The sequence below is a fragment of the Podarcis erhardii genome (assembly GCF_964252035.2).
Source record: "Podarcis erhardii genome assembly, chromosome: 5".
In the NCBI taxonomy this organism is placed as follows: domain Eukaryota; kingdom Metazoa; phylum Chordata; class Lepidosauria; order Squamata; family Lacertidae; genus Podarcis; species Podarcis erhardii.
Genome location: NC_138509.1, coordinates 83,308,828 through 83,333,044, shown reverse-complemented (window position 1 = coordinate 83,333,044; position 24,217 = coordinate 83,308,828). Strand labels below are relative to the sequence as shown.

Sequence of the window (24,217 nt, the reverse complement as noted above, 5' to 3'; positions counted from 1 at the left end):
AACCACCTGTCTCCTGGATCCTTGCCCATCCTGGCTTATAAAAGCTAGCCGGGAAGGACTGGGCGATGGGCTTCGTGGGGTGGTGAATGCTTCCCTCCGTGAGGGAGCCTTCCCAGACCCGCTGAAAGAGGCGGTTATTAAACCGCTTCTTAAAAAACCATCTTTAGATGCGGCCACAATGGCCAATTATCGCCCAGTCTCAAACCTCCCATTCTTGGGCAAGGTGATTGAGCGAGTGGTTGCTGAACAACTCCAGGCACGCCTGGAAGAAGCGGACCATTTGGATCCCTTCCAGTCGGGATTCAGGCCTCATCATGGGACTGAAACTGCCTTGGTCGCACTGGTTGATGATCTCCGGCGGGCTAGGGACAAAGGTGAGAGCTGTTTCCTAGTTCTGCTGGATCTCTCAGCGGCGTTTGATACCATCGACCATGACATCCTTCTGGACCGTCTTGAGGGGCTGGGAGCTGGGGGCACTGTCATACAGTGGTTCCGCTCCTTCCTCCTGGGCCGTGTTCAGAAAGTGGTGGTGGGGGATGAGTGTTCAGACCCCTGGCCGCTCACTTGTGGGGTGCCTCAGGGTTCTGTCCTCTCCCCCATGCTTTTCAACATCTACATGCAGCCGCTGGGAGCGATCATCAGGAGGTTTGGGCTGGGTGTTCATCAGTATGCAGATGATACCCAGCTCTACCTCTCTTTTAAATCAGAACCAGTGAAGGCGGTAAAGGTCCTGTGTGAGTGTCTGGAGGCGGTTGGAGGATGGATGGCGGCTAACAGATTGAGGTTGAATCCTGACAAGACAGAAGTACTGTTTTTGGGGGACAGGAGGCGGGCAGGTGTGGAGGATTCCCTGGTCCTGAATGGGGTAACTGTGCCCCTGAAGGACCAGGTGCGCAGCCTGGGAGTCATTTTGGACTCACAGCTGTCCATGGAGGCACAGGTCAAATCTGTATCCAGGGCAGCTGTTTACCAGCTCCATCTGGTACGTAGGCTGAGACCCTATCTGCCTGCGGACTGTCTCGCCAGAGTGGTACATGCTCTGGTTATCTCCCGCTTGGACTACTGCAATGCGCTCTACGTGGGGCTACCTTTGAAGGTGACCCGGAAACTACAACTAATACAGAATGCGGCAGCTAGACTGGTGACTGGGAGCGGCCGCCGAGACCATATAACACCGGTCTTGAAAGACCTACATTGGCTCCCAGTACGTTTCCGAGCACAATTCAAAGTGTTGGTGCTGACCTTTAAAGCCCTAAATGGCCTCGGTCCAGTATATCTGAAGGAGCGTCTCCTCCCCCATCGTTCTGCCCGGACACTGAGGTCCAGCTCCGAGGGCCTTCTGGCGGTTCCCTCACTGCGAGAGGCCAAGTTGCAGGGAACCAGGCAGAGGGCCTTCTCGGTGGTGGCGCCCGCCCTGTGGAATGCCCTCCCATCGGATGTCAAGGCGATGGACAACTACCTGACATTCAGAAGACATCTGAAGGCAGCCCTGTTCAGGGAAGTTTTTAATATGTGACATTTTAGTGTATTTTTTATCTCTGTTGGAAGCCGCCCAGAGTGGCTGGGGAAACCCAGCCAGATGGGCGGGGTACAAATAATAAATTATTATTATTATTATTATTATTGCGTGCCCTGGATCTTCTGAAATCTAGCTTCATTGAATGATGAGTTCTAGTGTTGGGAGAGAAGGAGAGAAACTGTTCTCTATCCATTTTTCCTACACAGTGCATAATTTCCTGCATTTTATACATGGTAACTTACCTTGGTATGCATATACAAACTTGGTAAGTTGTCCTGTGAAACGTTGGGGAACCTTTTGGCCCTATATGCTCAGATTTCTGATAGAAGAGTGGTAACATTTTTGTCACTGTTAGGCAGTACAACATCCTTTCCAATATAATACATTGTGTCCATTGTAAAGGGCGAGTACGAGACTGGAACAATGTCAAAGTTTCAATATGTTTTTGTACTTACAGCGATTTCCATTTTCTTTTAGGATGTTCAGTACACTGATATTGATTACATGGAAGACAAAAAAGACTTCACTTATGATAAAATAAAGTTTGCAGGACTCCCTGAGCTGGTTCAAGAACTTCATGACAATGGACAGAAATATGTCATAATACTGGTAATTTTCAGCGCGTTTTACTATTTCATGGATTTTGTTTTCTTTTGGGTTAAATATTATTGGAAACTATTGATTCTGGACAGTTTGTGAGAAGATAATATTTTCTGTTCCTAATTTTTCAGGATCCTGCCATTTCTATTAATGGTCTCCGTAATAATACTCCATATATGGCCTATGAAAATGGTAATCAGATGAAAGTGTGGGTCAATGAATCAGATGGAGTGACTCCCCTTGTTGGAGAGGTAAGTAGCTGCTTTTACAAACTTGTAGCTTAATCCCCTTGGAGGTTCTTTCTTGTTGCTATTATTATTTAAATTCATATACCACCTTTCATCGAAAGATCACAGGGCAGTTTACAGTATTGAAACAAAAAGATGCTAATAATAATAATAATAATAATAATAATAATAATAATAATAATCCCTCCCATACAGTTGACCATATTGAAATGAATGAGGTTTTAGGAAGAGCAATAAAGGGCTAAGCTCAAGTAAATGTCTGAGATGTTTCTATTCTTTCTTTGCAGACCTATGGCTTTGCTCACTAAAATAGTATCTAGACTGTCAGTTTAATCTATAACGTGTCCTTTCCCTGACTACTCTTAATATCTTTTCCCCAAAGGGTTTATTTTTCAGATAGTCACACTACATATGTATGCAAGTCCCTTTCATTCTATAATGTTACCAACATTTCCAGTGCCTGCATTCTTTATTATTATTTTTAGTCTTCATGGGGAATATTGTTCTTTGCAGATTAAAGTGAGATACACATCTACTATATATTTTGGAAAGTTGTTTGTTTACTATGCATTTGGACACTATTCTGATACTGTAACCAAATTTTGCATAATGGTTCCAGAGATCAAGGAACAGGTTTTCTTCTGTGTATGGATACAATTAGATGCTAAGTTGAATCAAGATGGTGGAGGGAACCTTTCAAAACAACACTGATTCTTTTTGATTTGTTTCTTAGAATTCACAGAGTACAAGGATGCTGCTAGTATCATTATAAATAAGCAAATAAGAGGAGTCTACACGGGTGGCGCTGTGGGTTAAACCACAGAGCCTAGGACTTGTCGATCAGAAGGTCGGTGGTTCGAATCCCTGCAACGGGGTGAGCTCCTGTTGCTCGATCCCTGCTCCTGCCAACCTAGCAGTTCGAAAGCACAAGAAAGTGCAAATAGATAAATAGGTGCCGCTCTGGCGGGAAGGTAAACACCATTTCCGTATGCTGCTCTGCTTCGCCAGAAGCGGCTTAGTCCTGCTGGCCACATGACCCGGAAGCTGTACGCCGGCTCCCTCAGCCAATAAAGCGAAATGAGCGCCGCAACCCCAGAGTCGGTCACGACTGGACCTAATGGTCAGGGGTCCCTTTACCTATAAATGGTCACATCCATACAATAGCTTTAAAACACATATAAAGAACATGGCTTCTCCCAAACAATCATGGGGCCAGTAGTTTACCCCACACAAAGTACAATTCCCAGAAGCCTTAGCAAATCATAGTTCCCAGGATTCTTTGGGAGAAAGTGAAGTGTTTAAGAATTCCTTAAATGTATGGGACACATGTGTCCTTTAAGTGAAGGTCCTTTTGGAGCTGTCTTTTGGGAAATTGGGAAAATGAATAAAAATTGGTGAAAGAACACACACCTCCAACTCCTTTCCCTACATACTAATGATTTTGAGGTCATTCTGGTTTTGTTTTTTTAAGCAGGAGGGGTGTGTCCCTTGCAACATCCTGCACCATGGGTTGATAAGCAATGGTTCTCACATCTAAGCATCAGAAAAAAAATGCCTTTTGTTCAGTTACTCCTCATCTGAAAGATGAAAGACTTCATTTGTTTTGCTCTTAAGATTTTACACCCATCTATGTTGGTTCCAGTTTATGGGCCGCTACAGAAGACCTATTTTTTCAGGGTTCATCCTGATTTGCTTGCACTAAGCTTATCCAGTGTTAGGTTATCTCTAGTTTGTATAGAGCATTTGTTCTCATTTGTTTGTGGGACAGTTATATGACCATACATATTCATCCTGGTTTCCTTGTGAGGTGTTTGTCTTCCCATTAGTCATTCATTCATCTACATCTTTAAAGCTTTGCAAAGTTCAATAAAAGTCTGATTCTTTTATTGGCCTCGGTCCTGTATACCTGAAGGAGTGTCTCCACCCCCATCGTTCAGCCCGGACACTGAGGTCCAGCACCGAGGGCCTTCTGGCGGTTCCCTCATTGCGAGAAGTGAGGTTACAGGGAACCAGACAGAGGGCCTTCTCGGTAGTGGCGCCCACCCTGTGGAACACCCTCCCTTCAGATGTCAAGGAAATAAGCAGCTATCTTATCTTTAAAAGACATCTGAAGGCAGCCCTGTTCAGGGAAGTTTTTAATATTTAACGCTGTACTGTTTTTAACACTTGATTGGGAGCCGCCCAGAGTGGCTGGGGAAACTCAGCCAGATGGGCGGGGTATAAATAAAAAAATATTGTTGTTGTTGTTGTTGTTGTTGTTGTTGTTGTTGTTGTTGTTGTTGTTGTTGTTATAAAATGGATCTGTTATTTTTGGGTGACAGAGCCCTTTCTTCCACTTCAGTTACCCAAACCTTAAGTTCTGGCTTGTCTGTAGAGGCTTCTTGTGACAGGCTGGAGACACCATGTATTTTAAATTGCAGAAATGTTCCTTATGAATTATTTTCCCAAAGCTCCAAATCCATTTCAAATAGAGCTGTTCACTGTTGTATGCCATTTCTTATCTGCAGGTGTGGCCAGGATTAACAGTTTTCCCTGATTATTCGAATCCTGCTGCTGATGAATGGTGGACTAAGGAGTGCAGTGATTTTCACAATCAGGTCCCCTATGATGGACTGTGGATTGTAAGTACTGTACTATGCGTATAATGTGGACATTAATGTTTTGAGAAGGAATCCCATCTACCACTCAGTAAAGACAGCCTCTCAAAATTCTTCACTGTATATCTTCAACTTGCCCCTCCCCCACCCTTGAGGGGCCCCGACATCTTAAGTTTTATTTTCTTTCCAGAAGAAATTCTGTGTTGGCAGGCCTGCTGTCATTTTTATCCCAACCATAGCTTTATTTAAAGGTATCGCGGAGAAAATGGCAGCTGTCACAAAAAAGAAGTAAAATCGCCCTCTTGCTTTTGGAGAGAGCTGTTTTTTTACATACAATAAAAGATTACCAAATAGTTTTTAAGATTTCTTTGTTTCTCCAGATGTTTTTGGACCACAACTCCCCTCTTCCCTAACCATTGGCCATGCTGGCTGGTCAGATAAATAAAGATGATGATTTAACAGATGCCATATACTCATGCATTTCTGCAAATATATCCTCCTAGGACATGAATGAAATATCCAACTTTGTCAAAGGATCAAAAAATGGCTGCCCAGTGAACAGCTTGAATTACCCTCCTTTTACTCCAAGTAAGTTATTGTATGTAAATCCTAATGCAAAGGCTGGTTCGTCCCAGGATCAGTTGCCTTTTTGCTTATTTGGGTAAAAAATGTTTGAGGAAGAAAACAAACAAATGGGGACTAGAGACTTAAATATATCACTGAAATAAAATAAAAGACATACAAGAAAGTAAAATAAAATAAAACAGAAAAAGTAAATGAATCAAATAAATAAGTCCAGATCAGTCAGGTGATTGTTCTTGGTAGGCTTGCCATATGTCAGGAAAATTCCTGACATGTCCTGGTTTTGGGGTGTAAAAATGGTGTTGGGGGAATTGTGTCGAATCAGCAAAGTGTCAGGGAAAACCCGGATGCATGGCAATGCGATGGAATAAGCATTGAAAACAGCTCAAAAAGCTAAAAATCACTCCTTTTTTGAACCCCAAAAAGCCTCAACAAGTTTAGGGTCTTCCTAAAAAAACTGGTGGGTGTCAGGAATTAAATGTTTTGAAATATGACAACCCTAGCTCTTGGGCTTGGAATCACCCATGCTAGCCAGCCAGCCAGTAGGAGATGCACTATTCCAGATCTGACTTGAAGTGTAGGGGCCTGTGCTGATGGACTGTTAGGTAAAGGTAAAGGGACCCCTGACCATTAGGTCTAGTCGTGGCCGACTCTGGGATTGCAGCGCTCATCTCACTTTACTGGCCGAGGGAGTCAGTGTACAGCTTCCGGGTCATGTGGCCAGCATGACTAAGCCGCTTCTGGCGAACCGGAGCAGAGCACAGAAACGCCGTTTACCTTCCCACCGGAGCAGTACCTATTCATCTACTTGCACTTTGACGTGCTTTTGAACTCCTAGGTGGGCAGGAACAGGGACTGAGCAACGGGAGCTCACCCCGTCACAGGCATAGACAAACTCGGCCCTCCAGATGTTTTGGGACTACAACTCCCATCATCCCCAGCTAACAGGATCAGTGGTCAGGGATGATGGTAGTTGTAGTTCCAAAAACATCTGGAGGGCCGAGTTTGCCAAAGCCTGGTTTATCTAATGATCTTGCATGTGGAACAAGAGGGAATAAACTGCGCCTTGGCATGCTAGAATTCATTCTGCTATGATACATGTATTTTAATCTAAGTGCTAGAAGCTAATAGGTGGGTTATTGTGTGGTTTGTTGATTGCTAGGAGATCTAAGGAGGGGCAAAACTAATGGTGAGTTTTAAACCCTTTCCATAAAACAATAAAAGAGCCGGTATATATTATTGAATCTAGTGTGGCATATCCAAAGTGCACACGCTTGTGACTTTTCTGAATGCAGCGAGTTCCATAAATATGACTAAGTCTTATTTCCTGAAATATTTGAGACAGAGATTTACTTCAATGTAACTTGCTCTGCTTTTCTTCTACAGAGATTCTTGATCAAGTCATGTACTCAAAGACACTTTGCATGGATGCAGTGCAGGTTGCAGGCAAACACTATGATGTCCACAGCCTCTATGGATATTTCATGACTATAGCTACTGATAAGTAAGGAACCCGCTGTTTTCTTCTTTAGCTCGCTTGAGATGGTTTGCAAAAAGGGTTTTTTATTTTATTTTGCAAGGACAGGGGTACCTCGGGTTACAGACGCTTCAGGTTACAGACTCCGCTAACCCAGAAATAGTACCTTAGGTTAAGAGCTTTGCTTCAGAATGAGAACAGAAATCGTGCAGCGGTGGCACGGTGGCAGTGGGAGGCCCCATTAGCTAAAGTGGTACCTCAGGTTAAGAACAATTTCAGGTTAAGAACGGACCTCTGGAACGAATTAAGTTCTTAACCCGAGGTGCCACTGTAATGGGCTTTGATTGAGAAGAATGCAGAATTATTGATGAAATGTTGAGTAAGTCGGAAAAAAGTATCCTATCCTACATTGCAAAGTAGAGTCACAGCTCAGATCTTGCGGTGGGATGGGGGGCTTTTATGAAATGTTCTGATTTATATTGGTAATCAAAGCTCAGTTAGATCAGCATCCCCAATCTGCTATACACAGGCTTTCTCTTCCACCCTGCAAAGTCTGGAGCACTCAAACCAGTCCCAGGGTGGCACAGCCATAGCTTGCTGCCACATTGTTAGATCATAGCTGGAAGCTTTGGTACAGGATAGAAGAAAAAGAGAGGAGTGGGATAACTTGCTGAGCCCCTTGGCATATGAAGGAAGGCTTACACAAATAAATCCCTTATGTCTTACTTCCCTGAAGGGATGCTCCAAGCACCTCTCTTGATTCCAGTGGCCCATACAAATGGCTGATGTGATCTTCAGAGTACTCTAAGGGGTTGCCCAAACACGATGGGTAGCAGAAGACTATGTCTTCTAGCTGTTGCCCTTGGCAGTATGCATATCCACACCAAGTCAGGGGCAACCTTGCATTTAAAGGGAATGCTACAGATTAGATGTTTGAATAAATGAAGTCAAAATCTAGGGTTTCCCAAGCATGGGTCTCCAGCTGTTTTTGGACTATAATTCCTATCAACCCTGACCATATTTGCTTTTCCACATTCCTCAGAATGCCACAGATAATATCCTTTTAAAAATAAAGAAGAAAAAAATACATCTAGCTATACCATACTCAATATATGCATAAACACCACTTTGTTTTACATTGATTCCTGCATGCAATAAACGGTGTGCACTTTAGTCTGAGCACCTCTTAAGATCGTATCCTTCTGTCTTATAATGGTTTTTGCAGCACATAATTTTCTTCATTAGCATTATGTCCCATATTTTCCTTTTCCACTGGTCCATCGTCTGATTGGGATGGCAATATTTCTGAAGGCATCAGTGAAGTAGCATATGATCTGAGAGACATGACCCAGAATGCAGTATTTTCAAGTTAGCAGAAGTCTACCTTCTGCTCTAATATTACAAATTTGTTTTGTTTTCAGTGCTCTCCAGAAAGTTTTCCCTGGGCAGAGAAGCTTCCTTCTTTCACGATCAACTTTTGCTGGGTCTGGAAAACTCACAGGACATTGGCTGGGAGATAATTTTGCTACCTGGAATGATATTAAATGGTCCATACAAGGAATTTTGGAATTTGGTCTCTTTGGATACCCTTATGTAAGATACTTTAACTCCCCTTCTTCTTCTTCTTCTTCTTCTTCTTCTTCTTCTTCTTCTTCTTCTTCTTCTTCTTCTCTTCCTCCCCCCCCCCTCTTCTTAGCATTATTTACTATTTTCCATGCAATTAACATATTCATTGCAGCTTCCAGGTGTGATTCAGGGACGATATCTTTCAAATAATTCAGTAGCAATATTATAGGATGGCTTGGTAGAATATATCTTCATTTCTGAAATGTAATTTTGGATAAATTTGTATTACCAACCAGCTCAAAAATATATGCAAACAATTCAATAAATCATAATAGTCTTAAGACTGAACACCTTACAAGTGTTTTGACTTTGGTCCTTAGGTAAGGTAAGGCCACCCCCAATAGTTCTCATCTGCTGAGCCTTCCTTCTGTAGGTTTATAAATGTATTAAATAAATGGAACGAAATAGTGAACTAAATCAAAACTGAGGATTTCAAGATCCCTGCTTACCTTAGTACAAAGTTAGGAATATATACCTAGGCATGTAGATCTAATTCTAAAGTCATTCCATCTTTCAGCGCTTTTCTTATGTGTACATAACTTTCAGATTGGAGCAGATATCTGTGGGTTCGCTTATGATGTTGACGAAGAACTCTGCCGGCGGTGGTATCAACTTGGAGCGTTTTATCCATTTTCTCGGAGTCACAATGAAGAAATACGCAATGTAGGTCTCCTTTAAAAAAACAAACAAGCAAGCAAGCAAGCAAACAGATCCAGTTTTTAGTGGCTTAAATTCTCCTTCTTTGTGTCAATAACAATTGTAACATTCCCTTACAGCATAAAGACCCTGCGTTTTGGGGGAAGAACTCTCTTTTGATGAACACAACCAAACACTACCTGAACATACGCTACACTTTGCTACCGTATCTCTATACCCTCTTTTACAGAGCACATTCCCGGGGAGATACAGTTTCAAGACCTGTTCAGCATGAGTAAGTCCGTTGTTTTCCCTCTGAAGAAAAAATGGTTTGTGAAGGGGAGTGACCTTCGATGTTCCTTCTTTTTATGATCCAGAATAAAATAAGATGCATTTCCATTATTCTGTTTTAAATCCAGGGGGTGGTATTCAGCTAAAGTAGACCTATTGAAACTAATGGACCTAACTTAGTCAAGTTTCTTTATTTTCATTCGATAGACTCCCGGAATTCCTAGAATTATTTTTAATGTTAAAGATTATTCACAATGTTAAATTCTTTAGAAGTCTTGGTACACAGAGAAGAGAACTGTTGTTGTTGTTGTTGTTGTTGTTGTTGTTAATTTAATTAATTTCTATACTGCCCTATACCTGAAAGTCTCAGGGCAGTTCATACAAAATATCATTTACATAAAATCAAAACAAAAACAGCAACCCAATAATACCCCCGCAAAAGAGCCAGCATTTAAAAAAGGGTTTAGGGTATAGATCAAGACAGGCAAAGGCCTGGTTTAAAAGGAACGGTTTCACCTGGCGCCTAAAGGTGTATAGTAAAGGAGCCAGGTGAACTTCCCTGGGGAGAGCATTCTACAGACGGGGAGCCACTGCAGAGAAGCCCCTGTTCTTGTGTTGCCACCCTCCTGACCTCTCGAGGAGGAGGCACATGAAGAAGGTTTACTGTATATGTATAGTTATTGTAAACCACATTGTTTTTTTAAAAAGTAAATAAATAAATTGGGGGTTACAATATTTTTTTTATATATGAATCTAAGCAATATGAAGTCAAGCTGGACAGCAGAAGGAGCACTAACAAGCCTCTCTTCTATGCTGAAATAAAATAATGTGGAGAGGTTGATTGCAATGCTGCATGTTTTCAGTTTAAAATATTTTGGGTTGCACACTATGGTCTCCCATTCTGAAGTTCCATTAATGCAAAGAGTGACCTGAGTGACCCATTAGTATATGGATTGGTATCTTTTATTTTTAATCATAAGTTGCAGTGGGAAATGCAATGAAAAATGGTTCATATATTTATTCTATAAATAAATAAATTGGTGACTGGCCAGGGAACCCATGCATTTTCCCCTGAGCTTTGTGGGTGAAAAGTAGGCATATTTTTTGGACAATGGGGAAGGAATTAAAGGTATGCACTTTACATGTATATTGCAAGTGGGACTGCCAAATTCTGAGATGCCTTCATCTGATAAAACTGTATTCCATTACAAGGGTGTCATATTAAATTATGAGAAGTACAGAAGCGTGTTTCTTGTCATCAGTGGAATTCAAAAATATGCCAATATATTCTAAACTTCCCAGTTTGAAGTTTTGCCAATTTTTTGCCACAGATTTCAGAATTAAGTTGTTAATTGTAAAAGTGCCTGAAATTCCCTAAGAGGTGTACAGATTAACAGGTTCACAATCTGATGCATACAGTGCTAAAGGAAAAAGGAATGGGGAGGGGAGAAGGAAAGAAGGAAGGAAGGAAGAAGGACATTCAGATGCCACTAAACCGTGAAGTGTAACACAATAAGTTTTCTGTCAACAAATATAATATTAACATTGTCTTCTTCACTTAGATTCTATGCAGATCCAGCCACCTGGGCTATTGACAGGCAGTTCCTGTGGGGGCCTGGTCTTCTTATTACTCCAGTCCTGGATGCGGTATGTCTAATTTTAATAACCTGCAAGCTAGCCACCTTTAAAATTTGCTTTTTTAAAGAAAGTTAAAAGAAAGAAAAAGAAAGTGAACCCCCGCCATGCTTAAGATACTAGGCATGGGCAGGCAGCCTCAGGCAGACACCAGCACACAGCAGCAAGAATATATGTATGAGGGGAATAATACAGGCACAGAAGTCTTTTTTGAGGGACGGATAGTCAGCAATAAAAAAAAGAGTAACATATTCACTGGAGTCACGGAACAAACCTTGTCATATGGGGTAGATTGCAGTGAGTGAGGGGGAAATAAAAATATTATTTGAAATAAATAATGTTCACTGTGATTATCAGAACCATAACTGTCATAATAATGGTAATAATGCTGAATAATAAGAAAATTATTAAGGCTGGCTGATATGCCCACAATATTTGGCTGGCTGACCTGTTAATAACAACAGATAAAATGAAATTGTGTAACCTCACTTAGGCTACGTCACACAAACTGGCTGCTTCTTGTTTGTAGTTAGCAATTGGATATAATGATAATAATATTAATAAGAATTACCAATAAGAAGAAAATTAAATTATTCACCACACAATTAGGCTGTTGTATTGCTTGCTATCTGGTGCCTGTTTAGCAGTTGGAAGTACAGTATTAATAATCAGAAAACAGCTATACTGTAATAATGTACTGGACTGCGTACAATATACTCAGAAGACATACAAATGCATAACAAAATACGAATAAAGACAGAAATAGAAAGCCGAACACAGCTATAAATAAACCTTACATAAAACAGAACCAATATGGGAGTGGGTGGGAATTTTAAAACAAAGGTAACAAACATTTTATTAAAAACGATAAAGATTGGACTGGGATGGATTGGGAAAAGATAGAAAACAAACACAAGCTCAGCAAATGCCACCTAACACTTTATAAGAGAAGTGATTTTTAAGAAGAGTTCTGCATTTTAAGGATTTGCCACCTTCTCCCCAAGTGCTGTGATTGGAGAGTGTTGAGTGTGGTAAGATCATTCAAACTGTCCTCCCCACTCTTCCCTCCCTAATGTGTTCCTTATATGGTGCCATAACTTAATAATTGCAACAGTTTGGACACAGTCTGGTTTTCTGAGGCACTGTTTTGTGCTACAGATTTGCTCAAATCAGAGCACTCTTTGGTGACTTGTAGTTCCTTCAGCCCAGTTGGGACTGGGCACAAATGAGCCTGAATCAGCCCAATTCTGTTTTCATTTTGGCCAAATCTTGAGTATAGCCCTACCATGTAATCCTATATGCACTTATCTGGGCATAGGGATTAGGGAGAAATGTATTGGTTCTAAAATGAGAACTTCCTGATTTGCTAAGTAAGCTTTGCAGAATCTCTGAATGTTGCTGAATCAGTCCCAGCAAGCATGACAAATGGGCACAGACGATGGGAGTTTTGGTTCAGCTACATCTGAAGCACCAAAGGTTCCCCATGCCTGCAAAAAATGAACCAAAAATGCATTTATCATTTAAAATTTGAACTTTCTCAAACATTCTTTGAATTGGCAGTAGGTGCTGACTGGTTATCAGTTTTGATCCACTTACATGGTCTTGTTTGGTCTTCTTGTTTTTCCTGCATTAGTGTGCTGGCATTTGCTGACTGGTGTTTTATTTTGAATATGGATGAAAATAATTCTGACTGATTATTTACCTGTTTCACAGGTCCTGTAGCTAGAAAGAAATCCAGTAGGATACTCACCTACCCAAGTCACAGTGAAATGAATGGGGCAACAGCTCCGAGGCATTTTTGCTGAGGCTTTTACAGGAGACTTTTCTGATGAACTTCAATTCCCTTATGGCGAATATTAAAAAAAACAATCTATTCTGTAATTTTATTATTATGGAATTACTGTTACCTATGAATTTTGTGTCATCCCGTCAGCTTGACTTCACTTGACAAGTGAAATTCTTGCTTATTTAAATTTCAGGGTACAGATATAGTGACTGCATACATGCCTGATGCTGCCTGGTATGATTATGAGACAGTGAGTATATAACTTTTTCTTTTCTTTTCGAGAAAGGGGAAATGTTCTACATAAGTCTCCATGTGTGCTGGTTCAGACTAAACCCTGGTGGTGTCACCCAACACTCCTGTTCTGCTAGGTCAGTTCCCCTTTAGGGCGAGTCTGCTTTGTGGGCAGGAACCGTGTCTCCATAGTGACCCTGGAGTGGGTGGAGATAAGCCACCCACGTCAGCTGGGTCCCCGGCTGCATTTCCTTCAGCCCAACCAATTCGGCTTGCTTTGGGGCATGGCTCTGCCCTCTTAAATGTTGGCACAGCCAGGGATGCTGCCCCTTCTGCTTCCAGTCATCGGATCTTCCAGCTCACCCACCTTCTTTTTCGTGGTTCGACTATGACCTTGCTATGACTTATGTCGGTTGCCTGGTTGTTGGGGCCGGGTAGGAATTTTTCCACTTGGCAGAATTGGCTCTAGCCCAGGCTTCCTCAACCTCAGCCCTCCAGGTGTTTTTAGCCTACAACTCCCATGATCCCTAGCTAGCAGAACCAGTGGTCAGGGATGATAGGAATTGTAGTCTCAAAACATCTGGAAAGCCGAGGTTGAGGAAGCCTGATCTAGCCACTTGGTTTTTGCCAATCGTCACAACTTTGTGAGCCTAGGCATTGGGAAAGCCTTTTATGGGAGGGGAGGTTGTTGCCATGGTAAGGGTTCCAGGGGTGTGGTCCCTGTCCGAAGCCTGGGCGTGGACTGGGGCTATGGCACATCCCCAACGGTGACCCAGGGGGTGTGTACTCATTTGATGTACATCAAAGGGCTCCCCCCCTCCGGTGGTTAACCCTTCAAAGAGACTTCCTGCGGGCATACAGGGGTCAGGTTATAGTCTTGCTTCACCCAATTGCCTAAGCCAGTACCACTCACATCTGTAACCAATAAAGTTGTGGCCTTATTTATCCCAATAACCCAGTATATTTTATTTCCGGGGAAGCTGGGGGGGTCCAGGTCCTTGCCATGCAAGTCAACTGATTTGCACAAGTGGACTTAAATGTCTCTTCTTTGCAGCTCCTTGTGAGCCCTCAAAATCAGCTTTAGAAGGATACATAAGATTTTGGGGGTGCACTGGGGAAAAGAGGAAATGAAATTCCCTTGGTGCTGTTTTGGTGCTCTGGTGCCTTGGCTTCTAAAAGTTGTTGTATAATTGGATGACCAGCATTTGTAACGAGTATGGAAATATGGTGTTAAGAAGTTGTTTTCAGCATTCAGCTTTCATAATCTTTTAGTAAATAAATTATTTTTATTATACACTTTCTTGAGATTCTACAAGGAGATTGCAAGTTTTGATATAAGACTTTGGATAGAAGTTATGGATATTGTACGTATCTAACTTATGAATATTGTAAATATCTACTGTGTCCTCCATTTTTCTTATATATTAGGGCGTAGTATTTCCTTTGAGGAAGCAAACGGTTCAGCTGAGTCTCCCGGCAGACAAAATAGGACTTCACCTCAGAGGAGGCTACATCTTCCCTACTCAACAACCAGCTAACACAACTGTTTACAGGTACTGATGGCTAGGTTGTGAGCCATTAATTTAATCTTCCATGACTTCTATGATTGTAGACCATGGAGTGGAGTTTTCTGAAAGCTATTGTTTTATCTTATTGAGGAACAAGTACAGTAGAATTCATTGGAGTCTATTTCTCCTTCTGTGGATGTGAAATGACCCACAGTAGCCGGCCGACTAAGGTCTCATTCTAGAAGGAATGCCTTACTTATTTACTCAGAAATAACCACCCATGATTTCTATAGGAGATAGGGTGGTAAATTTTGGTGAAATGGACATTTTTCATTTGTCTCTTTTAATGGCGTATGTGGAAAGACATACATGTTTTTGCAAAATGATTGTACAAGAAGTGTCCCTTGCTCCACCTAAGTTTACTTAGCCCATATGTTCTCAGCTGCTCTGTGAGTGGAACAAATGAATGGTTCTACAATGCTACAATGATTGGAGGCACTTATTTGGTTTAGCATCTAGATTAAGTTTTCTTCTTACCCAGGACGTTATCAATGTCTGTGACGATGATTGAAATGTTCGTATTCACATTCATTACAGTGTAGACAGTAGATCAGTGATGATGTCCACATTCTAATAATGACAACTTGTCAAGCTGTAATCCTTGAGCTCTTGTGAACCCTGTAAAACATAGCCATGTGTTGTTTTTTAATAGCCGTTCAAAACCTATGGGACTTATAATTGCCTTGGATGATGCCGGGAAAGCAATTGGCGAATTATTCTGGGATGATGGCGTAACCAGAGGTAAGCCCACTAATGTAAGAATAATGGAAGTGGTAATTGTATAAAAGCCAGATGTGTGCAGATGGCCTCTTCAAATTCTCCATCTTATCTGTGGGCAGAGAAACTTAGAAGTTCTGGGAACAGTATTTTAAAACATGCTTTGTATTTCAAAGAAGTGGGATGGAGTTCAATGTTGCATTATGATTCAATGTTCCCTTTGTGGAAGCATTGCAGTTTGCCAGATGGAGTGATCCCTCCTGTCCTCCCAGTTTTGGGGGGTACGCAGGGGGAAGAGGGGGAGAGAAAGCCACATTGCAGAAGCAGAAGTCGTTGTGCAACGACTGATGGGGCTCATTAGGTGAATCCTGCCCATGGCCAATATTTATAGCATAGGAAAAGTTGGCTTCTACATTCTTCCTTCTCAACAGCCTCTTTCTTCTCCAGACAGAGGAACAAAAGAACCTACCTTACACAGAGTTAGAGTGTCTTGCCTAGTGCAGTCCACACTGACTGACAGCAGCTTTTCAGGATTTCAGACAAGGGGACATCCTTATCCCTACTTGCCAGGGAATTGAACCTGGAATCTTTCTTATGTGCAAAGCAGATGCTCTCTCACTCAGTTTACAACCCTTGTTTTTTATAACTTGAAAACATGCTCCCTTTTATAGTTACATGTGAAATTGTTGGCAATCCTCCCTCCAAGTTGATTAAGATTTGGTTTGATCACCTGGGAGCTAGATTTGCCTAGAGTGTTTCCTGTAGTTGTCCCAGTCTTATTTAAAATTTGTGGAAAATACCTTAAAAGTGCATTAACTCAATATCCATATTAGAGTTCTTGTATCTGATCAGAAGCTCTAGATCAGGACTGTACTTTTTTCTATGCTGGGGCAATTTCTTCACCTGCACTTGAACACACACAACCACACACACTTGCTAACAGATGTTAGTGTAGGAAAAGAACCCTTGTAACACTGATTCTCTGGGACTGAAATGTAGTGCGACTCCAAACGTTGTGTATGCGTTTGACAGGCATACCGTTTATTAAGCTTTCTTTCTCCATAATGCCATGTTGTTTTGCAATTTTGAACTTTGAAAGTATGAGAGTGGGAGTGAAATGTCACAAGTGCAGTGAATCCCATGCGTAAAGCTCAGGATATTAGAATGTCAGAGTAAATTGTAAATTATTCAACACACACTTCCCCCTTATTTTCCTCCTCGGAGCAGTGACTGCGTCTGTGCTGAGGTGGAGTTGCAAATTGGACAGATGTATTATTATTTTTTAAAAAGGCCTTGGCCTCATCTTGTGTCTTTTAACAGCACCTTGATCCGAGCAAATCTGAAAGTTTGGTGTACAGCAACCTGATGTTAAAAACCACAGCTGCCGGTTAAAAGCTGACAACTCTAGTGAGCCTTAACACATGATTCACAAAGATAATTTGCAGATCTGTACCAGTGCTCATTATGCTTCTGTTCTTGATGTATAGTGGCAGCAGCTGTACTGCCTTCATGGCATGGTCATTGCCTTTTGTTCCACTCCTGTTCTGACTTTGGAGGGAAGAGAGCTTCTTGGGAGGGCAGGGCAGCCAGAACCATCACTGATAATTGGCAAGGTGGCGGGGGTGGGGGGGTGGGAGGGTAACTTCCTCAAGAAATTAGCAATTTGAATCACTTTGCATTTAAAGAAAAAAAGCTAACAGATTCACACTTTTGAAACAACATGCAAACCAAAACACTTTTTATTTAGTTATTACATGATTTGCATGTCAGATGTCTTCCAGCAGGAACGGCAAATTTTGAGAAGTTGATATTTGATTTTTTTCCCCCCTCGTACAAAAACACACACACCTACAAACAGTTCTGCAGAGTAATTTACCTCATGTTGTGGTCAATATGAATTAATACATCTTTGTTTTGTGACACATTGGTTAAAAATTGTACATTCTTTTCCCTATGTTTTAGATACAGTGAAAAATGGACACTATCTCTTATATCAATTTAATGTCACCAATGTAAGTATATTTTCATTAACATTAGAGATGTGATGACATTGCCCCAAAATTGTCCTGAATGGAGTTTGGATCTGGTGTGCTTTCTACTATCTTAACTTACGTTGGCCTAATTGACTTTGGCTTCCAGTGGTTGGCTGGAATATAAGGACCTAATTTGTTCAGGGCTTTGTATATCAGCACAGAAATCTTGAACTTGACCCAGTTATCTATTTTACTACAGTCCTAGACTGTAGCAATTTATCAGTACATAAATTTGGTTGAATTTAGAATTTAGAATGTAGAATGTAGAATGGAGAATAACTGATTGGAAGACACAGCACTCTGAAGTGTTAGACTGCTTCGGATTCATGACAAGCCAGGATGTACATTTCCACCTTCGCACCATGCTTGAAAATAGACAGAAAATTTATTATAATATTATTACTATTGATTTATTAATTGCCTTCTAAGCCACTGTTTCAAGGCTCAAACTTTTTTGATAATCACTGTGAAACATGTCATCATTATTATAATTTTTTTAATGCTTCAGCTGGGAAACACTATTGTAGAGAAAATCCTAGAGAAATCAGTTTTGTTCTCTTTTCCTAACATGAAATCAGTGCGACTTACACAAGAGTACTAAACATACGTTCTCCATTCGTAAGGCAGTAATCCTATAAATACTTATCTGACCATATGTCCCATTCAACTCAATAGGGTTTAACTCTGAAGCGTGCAGTCTAAATTGCATTGATTTTCTTCTATAAGCTCTAGTGAACCACTTATTTTATAACAGCTAGATTTCAACTGCAGTTTCCCCCAAAATTTGTCAAACATATCATATTTAAAATCAGCAAAATCAAAATGATGACTTGGTGTTCATTTCTATGTTGCAGGACTTACTTTGGCCTTAAGATTACTCACAGAAAGCCACAGATATGCATAGCTATAGTCGTTCTTTGTTGCAAGATTTTTGTAACATTGTCTGCATACCTTTTGTTTTTTCAGAATGTCTTATATATGACAGTGGCACAGAATGGCTATACAGATTCAAATACTTTCATATTTGATGAACTTAGAATCCTTGGATTGCCCTATAACGCCACAGGAGTGATGGTTACTTCAAATGGTGTGGTTCAGAATAAGAATCTCCAAGTCACTTACAGCGCTGCAGATAAGGTAAATGTCTTTGAATAAACACATGGAAGTGAATCTTTTATGCTATGTGTTATATGGTGCTTAGGATCAGGTTACAGACAAATAGTAAAAGGAGCACCAACCATTGCTTTATGTCAGACATGTCCAACCTCAAGTAGGCTGTGATATATTATTCAGCAGGGGTCAGCAACCTAAGGCCCATAGGCCACAAGTGGCCCATGGGGGCCGTTTAACCGGCCCCCGAGCCACCCCCGAACCAAGCCGCCTGCTCAGCGAGTCCCTGCACACTGCACTAAACCCACTTGCACTGTGCTAAACCCACTGACCCACTTCCTTCATTTCTTCTGTGATGTGTAATTATAAATTGCCACATTCTTAGCATCAGTGCATTCATATCAGGCATAGGCATGCTTGGACCTCCAGATGTTTTGGGACTACAACTCCCACCATCCCTAGCTAACAGGACCAGTTGTCAGGGATGGTGGGAATTGTAGTCCCAAAACATCTGGAGGGCCGAGTTTGTCTATTATCTGATCCAGAAGAAGAGGAGTGGTTTGGACTTGGTATCCCGCCTTTCACTCCCCTTAAGGAGTCTCAAAGCGGCTAACAATCTCCTTTCCCTTCCTCCCCTGCAACAAACACTCTGTGAGGTGAGTGGAGCTGAGAGATTTCAGAGAAGTGTGACTAGCCCAAGGTCACCCAGCAGCTGCATGTAGAGGAGCAGGGAATTGAACCCGGTTCACCAGATTACGAGTCTACTGCTCTTAACCACTACACCACACTGGCTCTAATTCTTATACAATTCTAGAGCGTTAACTTTTATAAGCACCCCATAAGCAGCCATGCCCCACCATACTAGCTGTTCCTGGGTCACATGGTCTTTCCACAAATGCCTGCTGGATAGGAGCCCTTCAAAGAGTTCTGCACCTCTGTGGATGCAGTTCGGTCATTTAAAACCTGTTTCAAAGGTGGGGGGAATCTATTGGCCCTCTTGTTGCAGTCATAAATAGTTAGCACATGTGCATACATCATGCAACCTTGATTCCCCCCCCAAAAAAAATCAATACATGTTGAACTAAGAAGCCAAGATTTGGATGGATATTGGTCTTCTGAATATTAATAGTCAGGCATCTATTGCACAGTCATTAATCTCAGGGCAGCTTCCCCCTTAAGAATTTGCACTCAAATGCAAATGGCAGTTGTTCCCCCAGGTTTACAACCCTTAGCTACTGCCTCTGCTTTGTCCCTTGCTGTGTCTTATGCCTTGATCTGCCTCCCACAATGCCTTTCTTTGTGTGCTGAACTTTAGATTGTAACCCCCATAAAACAGGGTCCTCTCCTTTGCCACTTGTAAAGTATCAGGCACAAGAAATATGCGATAGATATATTCCAGTCCGTATCTATAGTGGATTTAAATCTGTTATAGATACAGACTAGAATATACTGTATTTTTCTGTGTATAAGACACCCCCTATTTTTGGGGACTCAAAATTAAGAAAATGCACTATGCACTATCCGTGTATAAGACGACCCCTTATTTTAAACTTCAAAAATTTAGGAAAAAATATACCGGTAGTATATATGGAAAAATACCGTATCTATCCTATCTATATATTTATCTATCTATCCAATGTCTTCATTTTTAAAAAATTTTTATTAGTCGTTTCAACATGACATTTTATCCCCCTAAAAATATCATCCTTGAATCTCCCCATTTTTTTCCCTTTCCCCTCCCCAAAACATAACCCCCTCCCCTCCCCCCCAGACTTAACCCCCCTCCCCCCCAGCTCCTCTCTCTGGTTTATCAACATATGTTATTTTCTGCATGTTAAAAAACTGTACAGATCCTTAATTTATCTATCTTAATTTATCTGTCTATGTTATCAGTAAAAAAAATTGTGAAAACTTTAAACCAACTTTTTATTGATGCTTTCATTTTTTAATAACTTTGGGATATTTCATGGGAAGCGATTCATAAATGAAATAAATAAATAAATAAATACAGTTTTTATGCATGTGGCATTTACAACTTGGATTTTACTCTTCATTTTTGTAGGTTGCCACCATAACAAACCTTCAGCTTAAACTGGGAGAAGATCACAGAGTCTCCTGGGAACAGGTCTTCAGTGACAGTAACAGATTTGATTGCCATTTTGAGCCAAATGCAACAAAAGAAAAATGTGAGGCTCTTGGCTGTACCTGGAGTGTAAGTAACACACATACAGTATAAACCCATATATGCTTTGATGATTAAGGGTGTGTTGGCCATGAGTGTTACACAGCAGTGTAACTACTGCAGCCAAGCTATCTTTGGCTGAGATCCAGCTAAAGTTTTGCTTTCTGGATTCCTCTTTGCTTAAGTGCGTGCTTAACTCTCCCTACTGAGAGGGATCCAATGGATTTCTTTCTGTTCACACCTCTGCTGCATAATTTCTCTACTGGGGCATAGTGGCTATGGGTTGAAACTCAGGGAGGCAAATGGTAAGACTCCTCCGGTGGGAGCCATAGAATCTGCAAACCTGGTCAAAATAGACTTGGTGAGCCATTTAACACCAACAAAGGGTTCTTAACAAATGAAAATAGGATTTGTTGCTGGAATTCATGGGGGCTATGGCTTCCAGTACTTCCTGGTTCAACAAATTGTGTCTGGAGCTAATGAAAATATCATCTTCCATTCACCTCATTGGAAAGCCTACTCTTGAGCCTCTAAGACTTATACACAAGAAGGTCTTTTCTCTCAACAGCCAGCTGTTGAACCTGTCCCATTCTGCTACTACCCATCCAATGATGGTTATACTGTTGAAGAAATTCAGTACACACCTTCCGGTTTAACGGTCAACCTTGGCAGAGGCAATGGACCTGTTAGACTCCCAAGAGTTTCTGTCACACCCATTGACACACTTCGCTTGGAGGTGAAATACCATGAGAACAACATGCTTCAATTTAAGGTAAATTTGAGGCAAATACCGCAGCTAGTTATCTTGAAACAGTCCGCCTGTGACTTTCGCATCAATCACGAAAGCTTTTTGATTCATACTACTAATTATAGCCTGGCAAAGCAGTTGTAACCTTGCTGGTTCCAAAATATGAAAGAGGAAATATATTCCCAAATGTTGCTGATGGCGCTACCCATCAAGGATTTTGAATCGTGTGCAGCTGTTCATCTGGCCCTAACAACATTTCTCCTTTGCCCCGAAAAAGCAAAAGGAAGATTCTGTTGTTTTTAAAGAGATTTACTATTATTAATGGGGCAGGGTGAGGGCGGACAGGAAGATTCCAGCCTTGCGATCTATGTTCTGTAACATCTTTGTTCTAAGGAAGCAATACCCATTCCTCCTTGCAGATTTATGATTACAGTAACAAAAGGTATGAAGTCCCAGTGCCACTGAACGTCCCCAGCACACCTGCAAGCACCTATGAGAAACGCCTCTATGATGTGGCAGTTCAGAACAATCCATTTGGTATTCAAATTAGGCGCCGAAGCACTGGAACAGTCATGTAAGTGGGTGGTTGTACAACTGGGCAATGAATAGAACAAGTGTGAAAACATACCAAGTTGTTCCCCAAGTTACTACAAAGTTCACGGGGTGGGGGGCAGAGATGTGGTTGTTTTGCTTCTTTTCTCAAATGGCACTTACACAGATGGTCTTAAGAAACTTCTTTACTACTTCTTCTTATTATTATTTGCTTCTTAGCTAGCTCTGAGTATTTGACTCTCATCTATCCAGTCGTCCACCAATTTATCTTACATGCTTATTTTTCACTGACTGACCTTTGAAAGGGTATGAACAAGCCACTTTATACAACTTAATTATCACGGCAACTAGCATAAACTATGAATATCATTCTTAAAACTGAATTTAGAAGGAGAGAGAATCAGGTGGATTGTTGCGTGCGTCATTGATCCTCCTGTGTCAATTATCAAGGAAGTAAACAATATGCTATGCATATTTGTTAGGCTGTGACTTCATGCTTGCCACACCATTTTAAAGTCTAACTTTAGGCCCATGTCACCCTGGCTGCTGAAGGCAGAATATGAAGGAAAGTTGGGAAATTTAAAATGGTAATTGGTCATGGGGTTTGGTGGAGAATAGAAATGAGGGTTTAGATAAAGTTGGAAAAGTCTGCAAGGATCACATAATAGATTTCAGTGTAAGTATGCTAGTTTTTAAAGAATGGGTGAACTGAGAAAATATTACTGTTTCATGGTTAAAACCCCTAGAAGTGTTCTGTTCTCCTGTAAGCCTTTGGGTAAATACTTTGTGAACTGCAGTATTCACTCTGTTTCTTTTAGGATCAGCAGGAAACAGACTAAGCTTAGTTTAGCTTTTCCTCTCCATACCTGTCATCTCAAATGATCAGATAGCACAGAGAGACAAGCACACCATTAAGCAGACGGGAGCATCGCAGATATGTTATAGATCATCATAACCCTTTTCAGCACCATTGGTGCTTAAAATATTTCCCTCACAGGTTCTAAATGATTTCTGATTGTTCCTCCCACCTCTGCCACAACAGTTCAACATTTTAAATTTGAAAAGAAGGAATGTTGATGTATATCCTTCCCCAGCTCCATCTCAACCCACTGTTTTGAGAATTGCTAAAATTAGAAGTACTGATGGGACTCAAATATTTTGTCACAGTCAGTTTTTAGGCAGGTCTACCTAGGTGATGAGCTTTCCTAAAGCTTTGTTCTGTTGGGGACACTCTTTATGGTTGTAGGTAGGCAAGTGTGACATCACAGGCCTAAGGGCTATTGATATATCTGCAGTCTCCATGATTTTAATACTAGACCTAGGAACACTACATCTTCCTGGGTTCTTGACATTCAGTATGTCCTGCTCTGCAGTGTGGCAAGGTTAAACTAGAATATAAGACAAGGTGAGGTGCAGGACTGGATACAATATGCTCTGGGGGGGGGGACTATTTTTGCTAGCCATGGTAGCCATTTTGTGGTGGCACCCACAGCAAATTTAGCAAGATATGAGAACCAGCACCTCTTCTTCTTATTTTTTTACCAGAAATAGCATGGTTGAGGCTAATTATGTTCTGAGAACCTAGGTCCCTGGGGAATGTGCCTAAGCATAGCATCTAAAAGAGGTTTGTTCTAAAGGAACATGGCTAAAATGCGGTCCTCCAGAGGTTGATGTCATATTACCACTGACCATGCTTGGAGGGGCTGATGGGAAGTGGAGTTCAACAGCATCTAGAGGGCAACATGTTGGCTAGACCTGTCAAGGTTCAAATTTCACACACTGCTCACCATGAATCATTGGGAAATGACACATCATCAGAATACTCCAGGACTTCACTGAAGTTCTTCTCAGACCACGACTATCCAAAACAGAAGAGGTGTGAAGTTCAACACCCACCCCTACCACACATGTCAGCTACTATACAATATCTGATATAGTTTCATTATGAGAAACAGAAGTGTGGTGACAAGGGCATAGGAGGAAAGTTGAAGGCAAACTCTGCATCACCCTGAAGACAGTGGAACCCTCAGAGAAAGTTGTATCAACGCAAATCTAGAACCTAATATTAATTAGCAGCAT

General features: G+C 41.3%; 1 protein-coding gene across 1 annotated transcript in view; it reads left to right on the top strand.

Annotated features, from left to right (window-relative positions):
• SI (sucrase-isomaltase) overlaps positions 1–24,217 on the top strand; it is a 106,382-nt gene that overhangs the window by 28,161 nt on the left and 54,004 nt on the right. Inside the window, exons 11-27 of the mRNA XM_081862055.1 lie at positions 1,997–2,128; positions 2,251–2,370; positions 4,875–4,988; positions 5,468–5,552; positions 6,933–7,050; positions 8,445–8,616; positions 9,196–9,312; positions 9,426–9,580; positions 11,139–11,223; positions 13,191–13,247; positions 14,657–14,781; positions 15,449–15,537; positions 17,476–17,525; positions 18,513–18,683; positions 20,719–20,868; positions 21,407–21,610; positions 22,006–22,160. Of these exons, the coding sequence (XP_081718181.1) occupies positions 1,997–2,128; positions 2,251–2,370; positions 4,875–4,988; positions 5,468–5,552; positions 6,933–7,050; positions 8,445–8,616; positions 9,196–9,312; positions 9,426–9,580; positions 11,139–11,223; positions 13,191–13,247; positions 14,657–14,781; positions 15,449–15,537; positions 17,476–17,525; positions 18,513–18,683; positions 20,719–20,868; positions 21,407–21,610; positions 22,006–22,160 (2,099 nt within the window). The remainder of the gene's footprint in view (positions 1–1,996; positions 2,129–2,250; positions 2,371–4,874; positions 4,989–5,467; positions 5,553–6,932; positions 7,051–8,444; positions 8,617–9,195; positions 9,313–9,425; positions 9,581–11,138; positions 11,224–13,190; positions 13,248–14,656; positions 14,782–15,448; positions 15,538–17,475; positions 17,526–18,512; positions 18,684–20,718; positions 20,869–21,406; positions 21,611–22,005; positions 22,161–24,217) is intronic.